At 39.2% G+C, this 12,206-nt stretch overlaps 1 protein-coding gene across 1 annotated transcript; it reads right to left on the reverse strand.

The window, feature by feature from the left end:
- Positions 1-3,549: 3,549 nt before the first annotated feature.
- On the reverse strand, positions 3,550-4,108 carry rn133 (RING finger protein 133). Its single transcript, NM_001140800.1, is given in 1 exon segment — positions 3,550-4,108. A coding segment is annotated over 1 exon segment (435 nt). The 5' UTR covers positions 4,070-4,108; the 3' UTR covers positions 3,550-3,634.
- Positions 4,109-12,206: the final 8,098 nt, after the last annotated feature.

Below are 12,206 nucleotides of genomic sequence, written 5' to 3' on the forward strand. Positions count from 1 at the left end.
ACAGGCAACTACACAAAAACAAAACAAGATCCCACAAAACACAGTGGGGAAATGGCTGCCTAAATATGATTCCCCCAATCAGAGACAACGATAAACAGCTGCCTCTGATTGGGAACCATACCAGGCCAACATAGAAATAGAACAACCTAGATTACCCACCCTAGTCACACCCCGACCTAACCAACATAGAGAATAAAAGGCTCTCTATGGTCAGGGCGTAACAAAAAGTGCAATATGTGCCATGTAAAAAAGCTAACGTTTAAGTTCCTTGCTCAGAACATGAGAACATATGAAAGCTGGTGGTTCCTTTTAACATGAGTCTTCAATATTCCCAGGTAAGAAGTTTTAGGTTGTCGTTATTATAGGAATTATAGGAGTATTTCTCTCTATACCATTTGTATTTCATATACCTTTGACTATTGGATGTTCTTATAGGCACTTTAGTATTGCCAGTGTAACAGTATAGCTTCCGTCCCTCTCCTCGCCCCTACCTGGGCTCGAACCAGGAACACATCGACAACAGCCACCCTCGAAGCATCGTTACCCATCGCTCCACAAAAGCCGCGGCTCTTGCAGAGCAAGGGGAACAACTACTCCAAGTTGTTGTTGATACTACTAATACTTTTTACACTACAACCATATTTGGGACTCATTTCAGTAAATTGGTCGTATGTCGCACGTCACTACTTCCCAGGAGAGGTATTTGAATGTAAACATTTATTTTTGATCAAAATGATTTTTTCCAGATGCCTTCTGAAACGTGAACTTTCATGTGCCTTAATAACAAACGTGTATGCCATCTGTAAATACAAATTTAATTGTTAAATTACGAGCCTAGTTGGTTTAGCCACAGAAAAAGACAGGAACATTCCCGCTAGCCATGATTGGCTGAGATAAAGGTGGGCTAGACATGCTGAGAGATGAGTTTGGATTGGTCTGCCATTGTCACGTATTTCGTTGTGTTGAGGAAAGGAGGACCAAAATGCAGCGGGATTGTGGACACTCATGTTTATTCCTGATAAAAACAGGTAAGGTATCCACTTAAAAAAATAAAAAAATAAACAATACTCACAACGGCAACAGTGTGGCAGGCTCAGACAAACGCAGTGCACACAACAATCTCTCACAAAAGACAAACACACCCTCATATATGGGACTCTCAATCAAAGGCAAATAGACAACACCTGCCTTCAATTGAGAGTCCCAACCCCAATGAACCCAAACATAGAAACAGACACACTAGACTAAACATAGAATACATGAAAATCAAACAGTGCCCAAAAACCCCGGAATACCTAAATCAACTGCCCTACAACAAACACACCACCCCTAACCACATAAAACAAATACCCTCTGCCACGTCCTGACCAAACTACAATACCAATTAACCCTTATACTGGCCAGGACGTGACAGTCATGCTTCTGTCTATAACATGAGCTGCTCAGTATGTCTAGGTAATCCTTTCTAACGTGGCTTTTTTGAAAGATATCATGAAGAACTGCAAAAGTGTTGCTAATGCTCTCCACTTTCAGCAACTTAATCCGATGATGAGGCAATCCCTGATTTTAGGTAGAAACATTTTCATTGAACCAGACGTTGTAGAGTCTTCTAAAACGGCGATCAACAGTGTTGTTGTCACGGAAGAAGTTGACCGAGTTTTGAAATCAGTGGAATGCCCGGTCGAAGCAGAATATGATAGTTAAGGAGATGGAGAAAATAATGCTGTTTGATTGCAAATATGCGGAGGGAGTCGAAAAGAGAACACACAGAAGGCTGTTGTATAGAACACCTGTCTCCGGATTACATCTTAAAACTAAAGGCAGCCATGGCATCCGTGACAGAGAGAGAGAAGCGTTCAGCCATGTATATGGGTAAGAGTGTCTAGCTAGCTACATTTTCAGATATTATACATTTCTAATTTTGTCAAAGTCATTTTCATTGCAATTTAAAGTGTACTGTTAGCTAGCTAGCTAACATTCGCTGGCTGGCTCGCTAGCTAACGTTACATGTATGATCTGTGTAGTAATATTATTTGTATCTCAGAAAGCAATTTGCATTGCTAGTTAGCTAGCTAGCTAACATTAGCTCTAACATTGAACCTAGTTGGTCAGCTTTAGCTACCTGCAGATTCATGCATGGTTGTAAAGTTATGAGTTGGGATTATGGTTCATTGTTTAGCTAGCTAACTAGCTACATTTCTAAACAAAAGACTCCACTATGCAAGTAACCATTTCACTGTACCGTTAACACCTTCTGTATCCTGTGCATTTGAGAAATAAACAGATTTTATTTGATATAGTGTGTGTTACCAGAGACAATAATGTGAAGAACATGACCTGCACCAAAGTCAAATTAGGATATAACGTTAGGTCAACGAGACAATGCCCTGCTTTTATTTTGTCACACTCACAATAGTTAGCTATATTTTGTAATTAGCTTGCCATTAACTTTTAAATAATACTATTGTTGTGAGTTCATTTTCCTGTAACTTCAGCATATTTTTATTGATTATTAAGATGTCAGCTATGATATGGTCATTATTTGAACTACCTAGCCAGCTAACTTAACGTTAGCTAGCTAACAAGCCAGAAATTAACCAAAACATTGTTTAGAAAGTTACTTTTAGTTGCCTGGTTTGCTAGATTGACATATACTAAATTCATTTTTAAACGGATGGGTTTATTGGTGTTAAAATACAACAGTAAAGCTATTTTGGACCACCAGGCTGCTGATGTCATGCAGTCTGTCGTATTTGGGTTTATACTTTTTTATAACGATCACGACAAGTTTGTTAACAGACAACAATATATGTCACTGTGACTGTCTACAGACATGTGTATAATGTAGACGTATTATAAAACAGTCTTTAGTCTTGAAATCTTTGGTTGTTTATTACACTACTGTACTCACTCTGTTAAGCACATGGCCTCACATATGAATCCTTGAAGAGATTGGTGGGGTTTAGGCTTAAGAGGGTGTGAACGATGCTGAATGGGCGTAGACCAGTGGTTCCCGAACTTTTATAGTCCCGTACCCCTTCAAACGTTCAACCTCCAGCTGCGTACCCCCCTAGCTCCAGGGTCAGCGCACTCTCAAATGTTGTTTTTTGCCATCATTGTAAGCCTGCCATACACATACTGTACGATACATTTATTAAACATAAGAATGAGTGTGAGTTTTTGTCACAACCAGGCTTGTGGGACGTGACAAAGATCACTTATAGGACCAGGGCACAAATAATAATATTATAATAATCATTTTGCTCTTTATTTAGCAATCGTACATATAAAACCTTATTTGTTCATCAAAAATGGTGAATAACTCACCACAGGTTAATGTGAAGGGTGTGCTTGAAAGGATGCACATAACTCTGCAATGTTGGGTTGTTTTGGAGAGTCTCAGTCTTAAATCATTTCCCCCACACAGTCTGAGCCTGCATTTAGTTTTCATCCTAGTGAGTGCCGAGAATCCACTCTCACATAGGTACGTGGTTGCAAATGTGCATCAGTGTCACCACATTTAATTCAGTTTACTTAAGTAAATGGCCTTTTCTAGTTAGTTATTAAGCTTGCAATTATGTAAGGAATAGAAAAACAAAAAGGCTGAAGCACTACCAATTGGAAGGTAACCGAATCACTCACCATGGTGCACCATGGGGGTTACCTCGTCGCCTGTACCAGGAAGGTTGTAAATAACCACACCAGTGGCTCCATTTTCAGCAGCAGTCTTGATCTTCTCAGCGAAGGTGCAGTTCCCCCTCTGAATAAGGGCGATCCACAGCTCTGAGCTGTTAAAGCCTATCTGGAGACCACAGGCTAAGGGATCTGAATTAGGGAGAATCACCTTTCCGGAAGCCGAGGTGACAGAAGAGTGGAGCCCATATAATCCACACTCACAGCTCTGTAACACCGTTTGGTTGTCACTTGTGTTAAAGTAACGCGTTTGAACAATAGCTTTCGTAAATACCATGTTCGCCCCAGCATGTTGAGCAGTTATCAGGCAGAGCAATGTGAAAAATCCCAAGCCGAATCCATGTGTGCCTTTCTTCTCCATTTTCCTCTCAAACATACTCGCAACTCCTGTAGTTCAGTCGAGTCCCGTCTTCCTGATCAACGGCTGCCTGGAGCGCTGTACTCTAGGGCAGTAAACTGATACCTCCCTTCTCTGTAACATAAACCAAGTCTACGTCAGTTGTGGTTTCTCTTATCTCAGTGGACCTTGCTCACTAGCTTTAAGTCCAGGTTTACCTGTGAGTGTTAGCCTGTTGATTTGACACATGCTTTTGTTTGCAATATTGCAGTGTTGTATTCCAACACATGATCTGTCTTCATTAGTTTCAGGCCAGTGTGCTATTAAAAGTGTATAGGAGGAAATGTTCTAGCAGGATTTAAAATGAGCAGTGTCAACAAACGCATTAAATGTCAATACAATACTGCTGCCATAAAAATGCACAAGATAATATGTGATACCGTAGGCTTAAAACAAAGATCTAGCAAAATAACTTTGGCAATTCCTTTGTACATATTTGCAGCAGCATCACAAATTGAAAAGTTAATCCCAATGTGAAACCAGTTTAGGTGGTTTACTCTAAACATTTGAGCCATAAACTATATCCTCTTTTTCAGGATGTTTACTCAACTATTCTACCTTCTGTATAGTTCTATGTACTTTTTCCAGAGCCCATGTAGCTGGTCTTTATGCTGTGGCATAAGGAAACGTTAAGCATGTGCATATGGAAAACGAGTTGACATAAATATTGAAGTAAAAACCCCTGCAATTTTTTTGAATCCTCTTTAAAATGTGATTCTTTTATTTAATGGTTTAATTATATTGAAAGTAAAATTCCACCCTGAAACTATATTTTGGTATTCATTTCATTAGTCCATTGTTGATATAGTCCCAAAATGTTTTGCATGTCAGCAATAAAATATTCAAGATATATAACTTTAAAAATACAGAAATACTGCCGGTATGATTCATGCCTGCTGTATTTCTGTATTTTGGAAGTTATATATCTTACACTTGATTGCTGACATGCAGCTCAAAACAGCTGAATATGGGTTTTAAAGAACTGATTGGGTCTCTGCTTGACACCAACAAACGCCCCATAATATCTGGCTCTGTGCCCCCCCTAAATCGTGGCATTATACGTTTCAGGAGACTTTTAGCCCTCCATAATTGGCTATGAGACTATTCCAGCTCTGTGGGTGTAACATTTATTGACAGTTGTGATACCTTCTGGAAACAACGCTTGTTTCATAAGGAGGATGAGCCTTATAAGGCTGCGTTGAGAAAATGACTTATCAATGACCCAAACCCAGCTCAGTTAATCCCTACCATTGTGTCACTGAGTTGTCATAATGCTTCAGAAAATGTACATTTTCCCAGGGGCATTGGAAGACACAATGTAAGTAACCTAAATGATGTCCCTCTAACTGCCCCGAATGCCCCTGCTGGTCTTGCAACTATTGTATGCAGTAATCATTTGCCTATGAACCAGAGTTATACTGTTAGCATTGAGGCGGTGTGCCCTAGCAGGAAGTCCACTGTGTGCAGCTCACCCTGCACTAACATAAATCACATGAGCATGTCTACTTCTGCTTCGCTTCCCAGTAAAGTGATGAAAACAATCAAGCATCCCAGAAAAGTTCTAAAAATAGCCCACGTTAACATACAGTTGAAGTCGGAAGTTTACATACACTTAGGTTGGAGTCATTAAAACTCGTTTTTCAACCACTCCAGAAATTTCTTGTTAACAAATTAGTTTTGACAAGTTGGTTAGGACATCTACTGTGTGCATGACACAATAATTTTTCCAACAATTGTTTACAGACAGATTATTTCACTTATAATTCACTGCATCACAATTCCAGTGGGTTCCCACGGGGGGCCAGTACAAAAAAATTAATTAAAAAATGATTTAAAAAATGCTTGAAATTAAATGTATGCATTCACTACTGTAAGTCGCTCTGGATAAGAGTGTCTGCTAAATGACTAAAAATGTAAAATAAAACAAAAAATTGGAGGTGTACCTGTGGATGTATTTGTCACAGGGGTTGTGAAATGGAGACCAAGACGCAGCGTGGATAGCGCTCATTTTCAATATTTTAATGAAGACACTTGACAAAACGACCAACACAGTCCCGTCAGGTACACTTAGACTAAACGGAAAACAACTACCCACAACCCCAAAGGAAAAACAGGCTGCCTAAGTATGGCCTCCAATCAGAGACAACGAAAGACACCTGCCTCTGATTGGAAACCATACCCGGCCGAACATGAAAACCAACACATAGAAATAGACAACTAGAACAAACCCACATAGAAACAGAAAAATACAAAATACATACAAAACAAACCCCCCTGCCACGCCCTGATCATTCTACTATGGCAAATGACCACTTTCACTTGTCAGGACGTGACAGTATTTCAAAGGCCTACCTTCAAATTCTGTGCCTCTTTGCTTGACATCATGGGAAAATCAAAAGAAATCAGCCAAGACCTCAGAAAAAATAATTGTAGACATCCACAAGTCTGGTTCATCCTTGGGAGCAATTTCCAAACGCCTGAAGGTACCACGTTCATCTGTACAAACAATAGTACGCAAGTATAAACACCATGGGACCACGCAGCCGTCATACCGCTCAGGAAGGAGACGCGTTCTGTCTCCTAGAGATGAACGTACTTTGCTGCGAAAGTGCAAATCAATCCCAGAACAACAGCAAAGGACTTTGTGAAGATGCTGGAGGAAACAGGTACAAAGGTATCTATATCCACAGTAAAACGAGTCCTATATCGACATAACCTGAAAGGCCGATAAGTAAGGAAGAAGCCATTGCTCCAAAACCGCCATAAAAAAAAGCCAGACTACGGTTTTCAACTGCACATGGGGACAAAGATTGTACTTTTTGGAGAAAAGGGGGTCGCAGCATCATGTTGTGGGGGTGCTTTGCTGCAGGAGGGACTGGTGCACTTCAAAAATAGATGGCATCATGAGGAAGTAAAATTATGTGGCTATATTGAAGCAACATCTCAAGACATCAGTCAGGAAGTTAAATCTTGGTCGCAAATGGGTCTTCCAAATGGACAATGACCCCAAGCATACTTCCAAAGTTGTGGCAAAATGGCTTGAGGACAACAAAGTCAAGGTATTGGAGTGGCCATCACAAAGCCCTGACCTCAGTCCCATAGAACATTTGTGGGCAGAACTGAAAAAGCATGTGCGAGCAAGGAGGCCTACAAACCTGACTCAGTTACACAAGCTCTGTCAGGCGGAATGGGCCAACATTCACCCAACTTATTGTGGGAAGCTTGTGGAAGGCTACCCGAAACGTTTGCCACAAGTTAAACAATTTAAAGGCAATGCTACCAAATACTAATTTAGTGTATGTAAACTTCTGACCCACTGGGAATGTGATGAAAGAAACAAAAGCTGAAATAAATAATTCTCTCTACTATTATTCTGACATTTCACATTCTTAAAATAAAGTGGTGATCCTAACTGACCTAAGACAGGGAATGTTTACTAGGATTAAATATCAGGAATTGTGAAAAAACTGAGTTTAAATGTATTTGGCTAAGGTGTATATAGACTTCCGAATTCAACTGTATGTAGCCTAAGAAACAAAGTTCATGAAATCAAAAATGTACTAGTAACAGATGACATTCATATTCTGACAATCTCTGAAACTCACTTAGATAATACCTTTGATGATAGTGGTAGCAATACGTTTACAACATCTACAGAAAAGACAGAAATGCCAAAGGTGGAGGTGTTTAGATTCAGAACCACATTCCTGTAAAGCTTAGAGAGGATCTCATGTTAAATACTGTTGAAGTGATATGGTTATAGGTTAATCTGCCTCACCTAAAGCCTATTCTAGTGGGAAGCTGCTATACCAAGTGCTAACAGTCAGTATCTGGATAACATGTGTGAAATGTTTGATAATGTATGTGATATCAACAGAGAGGTACATTTTCTGGGTGATTTAAATATTGACTGGCTTTCATCAGGCTGCCCACTCAAGAGAGCTTCAAACTGTAACCAGTGCCTGCAACCTGGTTCAGGTTATCAGTCAACCTACCAGGGTGGTTACAAACAGCATAGGAATGAAATCATCAACATTTATTGTTCACATCTTTACTAATGCTGCAGAAATGAGCTTTAAAGCAGTATCCAAATCCAGCGCATGTAGTGATCACAATATAGTAGCCATATCTAGGAAAACCAAAGTTCCAAAGCCAGGGCCTAATATAGTGTATAAGAGGTCATAGAATACATTTTGTAGCGATTCCTATGTTGTTGCTGTAAAGAATATTTGTTGGTCTGTGGTGTTTAATGAAGAGCAACCAAACGCTGCACTTAACACATTTATGAAATTGCTTATTTGTCACGTCCTGACCAATATTTAGGTATTATTTCTATTATATTTGGTCAGGACGTGGCAGAGGTATATTTGTTTTGTATTATGGGGTTTTGTGTGTGGTGTAGTGGGGTGTGTTAGTTTGGTATAGGTTCTAGGTTTGTTTTTCTATGTGTAGTTTTGGGTGCTGGACTCTCAATTGGAGGCAGGTGTTTCTAGTTGCCTCTGATTGGGAGTCCCATAAGTAGGTGTGTGTTTGTTTGGTTTTCGTGGGTAGTTGTTTTTGCACTGCGTGTTGTGTGCCTGCAAAACTGTTCCTGTCGTGTATATTGGATTCCAGTGGATGCGTTACTCCTTTTTTGAATTAAAACATGAGCATCCATATTCCCGCTGCAGTTTGGTCTATTCAACACGGCTCTTTTTGTGACATTATTCCAGTTACTAATTAGCAGTGGTGTAAAGTACTTCAGTAAAAATACTTGAAAATCCTACTTAAGTCTGTACTTTACTATTTATATTTTACAACTTATACTCCACTACATTCTTAAAGAAAATAATGTACTTTTTACTCCATACATTTTCCCTGACACCCAAAAGTACTCATTACATTTTGAATGCTTAACAGGACAGGAAAATGATCCAATTCACGCACTTATCAAGAGAACATCCCTGGTCATCCCTACTGCCTCTGATCTGGCGGACTCAGTGTGTTGGTGTGTGCCCCTGACTATCCATAAAATAAAAAAAAACAAGAAAATGGTGCCATCTGGTTTGCCTAATATAAGGATTTTGAAATGATTTATACTTTTACTTTTGATACTTAAGTACATTTTTGAAATAACATTTACTTTTGATACTTAAGTATATTTAAAATCAAATACTTTTAGACTTTTACTCAAGTAGTATTTTACTGGGTGACTTTCACTTTTACTTGAGTCATTCTCTTATCTTTACTTTTACTCAAGTTTGGCAATTGGGTACTTTTTCCACCACTGCTAATAAGCATGCACCCATTAAGAAAATGACTGTAAAAACTGTCAAATCCCTGTGGATCGATGAGGAATTGAAAATGTTTATGGTTGAGAGGGATGAGGCTAAAGGAATGGCAAATAAGTCTGGCTGCAGAACCGATTGGTAAATGTACTGCAAATTGAGAAATCATGTGACTAAACTGAATACAAAGAAGAAACTATACTATGAAACAAAGACAAATGACAGAATGATAGTAAAAAGCTTTGGAGCACCTTAAATGACATTTTGGGCAGAAAGGCAAACTCTGCTCCATCATTCATTGAATCAGATGGCTCATTCATTACAAAACCCAGTGATATTGCCAATTACTTTAATGATTTTTTCATTGGCAATATTAGCAAACTTAGGCATGACATGTCAGCAACAAATTCTGACACTACACTAGTATAACTGATCAAATTATGAAAGACAAGCATTGTACATTTTGAATTCTCTACCGGGGTCTGACAACTTGGATGGAAAATTACTGAGGATAATAGCGAAAAATATTGCCACTCCTCTTTGCCAATCTAAGCCTACTAGAAAATATGTGCCCTCTGGCCTGGAGGGAAGCAAAAGTAATACCGCTACCTAAGAATAGTAAAGCCCCCTTTACTGGCTCAAATAGCCTTTGGAAGAAATGGTGTTTGACCAGATACAATGCTATTTCACTGTAAACAAATTGAAGAGACTTTCAGCATGCTTATAGGGAAGGACATTCAACAAGCACTTACACAAATGAATGATGATTGACTGAGAGAAATTGATGACAAAAAGATTGTGGGAGCTGTTTTGACATTATCTGCTGATGGAAAAACGTATGTGTTATGGCTTTACACCCCCTGCTATATTGTAGATAAAGAGGTACCTGTCAAACAGAACACGGAGGGTGTTCTTTAATGGAAGCCTCCAACATAATCCAGGTAGAATCAGGAATTCCCCTGGGCAGCTGTCTAGGCCCCTTGCTTTTTCAATCTTTACTAATGACATGCCACTGGCCTTGAGTAAAGCCAGTGGGGCTATGAATGTGGATGACTCAACACTATACACATCATTTACATTTACATTTAAGTCATTTAGCAGACGCTCTTATCCAGAGCTACTACAGCGAGTGAAATCACTGCAACACTTAACAAAGAGCTGCAGTTAGTTTTAGTGTGTTCCCAAATACAATGCTCTTAGTTTTTTTTTGTATATATTTAGGACTAATTTATTCATTGCCACCCGTTCTGAATGTATTGGGGAAATGAAATGTCATGTAATATTTTTAACTGTATATAAATGTCTTAATGTTGCTGGACCCCTGCTTCATTGGCAGCAGCTAATAGGGATCCTTAATAAATACAAAACATTTTGGGACTATATCAACAATGGACTAATGAAACAAAAACCAAACGTTTTCCTTTTTCTCCAGATACTCAAACCCCCAGTTTAAAAAAAGAGAAAATTGCCACAAACAATATCTACCAAAATATTTCCAGAATTGAACAATAAAACATGACTGCCTAATCATGTTAACAAAGAACAAATTAATTTCAGACATATTGTGGTCCAATATATTATCCAAAGCGATGTTTGTCATTCTATACACCTTGGTGATGAGAACCTCTTCTTTCTCTCCTCCGAGATGACAGAGGTCAAGGATACACACAAAATGAGTGTCTTTCAGCTCCGCAGCAGTTGACAAAATCTCTTCTGAAAGAACAAAAAAGAAAAACCAGCATACACAAATAAAAAAATATTTAAAGTAACTGTCCAGTTAAAATCTCACTTTTAAAAGTTGATAAACTGTTAACTCCATACCCAAATAATGTTGTTGACGCATCCTATACTCATATGTGTCCAAAGCATAAATTGGAGAAAAAAACACCTCAAAAACCCCACCTCAACCTTGTATCTCAAACAGACCGTTTCAAAAATGCTTGCCATTTCCTCAGAGGATGATGTCATCCTCCTGTGGAAGATGAGCTGGCCAATCAGTGGTCTACTCGCATTAATATTTTTAATGACCGCTATACACCATTCTGTTGTTGGGGTACGCCAATACCATTCTAATACATAAAATCTGCTTTTTAACATCCTTTATTACACTTTTTTTGGAAGGAAAACTATTCTACTCTTATTGTAATTAATTATAGGTCATACTTCATAGAAATCTGGAAACACTGGACAGTTACTTTAAGTTGTAGAAACATTATGCATACAGCCCTCCTGAATACAGTGTCTACATTTTACATAATTAATGAATCAATGCTTAATATTATGTGTAGACAGAATGTACCATGAAAATCATGTTTGATTTGACCCTGCACTGTACTATGTAATCAATACTCAGTCTAACCTCAGGAATGGACAGCATATTTGCCATAACTGCTCTCTTAAGTGGACTCTTGAGTTTTAAAGTTGAAAGCCCCACTTGAAGGTCAACATTAGGAAATGTGATATTGTAAATATGCTTGTGAGCAGGTCATGAACCACGAATAGTTGTCGGCTTGAAAATAGCCAGGGTCTTCCGCCTCAGCTAAAAGCAGTGCCCCATGACTGGCTCCCAGTGGTGTGTCTTTATCCTCCCCTCCTGTCCCCCTCTACCCGGTGTGTTACTTGGTCTCAGGGAGTGCAGCTTAACTCAGGCTCATGGGGTCTGCGAGAGGGCAGAGGAAGCCTGCAGACAGGCAAGACAGAAGTGTGTTGTCATGGGGGTCTTGAGGCAGACCTAAGGACCTGCGGTCCCCAGATGGCATCACAGGAACAAAAGCAGCATTGATGGCCATCCACTGGTTTATAGTGAGAGAGAGAGAGAGACATGGTAGTGTGTGCAACTCCTGTACTCA

Source organism: Salmo salar, chromosome 13, assembly GCF_965601325.2.
Source record: "Salmo salar chromosome 13, fSalSal1, whole genome shotgun sequence".
Taxonomy (NCBI): domain Eukaryota; kingdom Metazoa; phylum Chordata; class Actinopteri; order Salmoniformes; family Salmonidae; genus Salmo; species Salmo salar.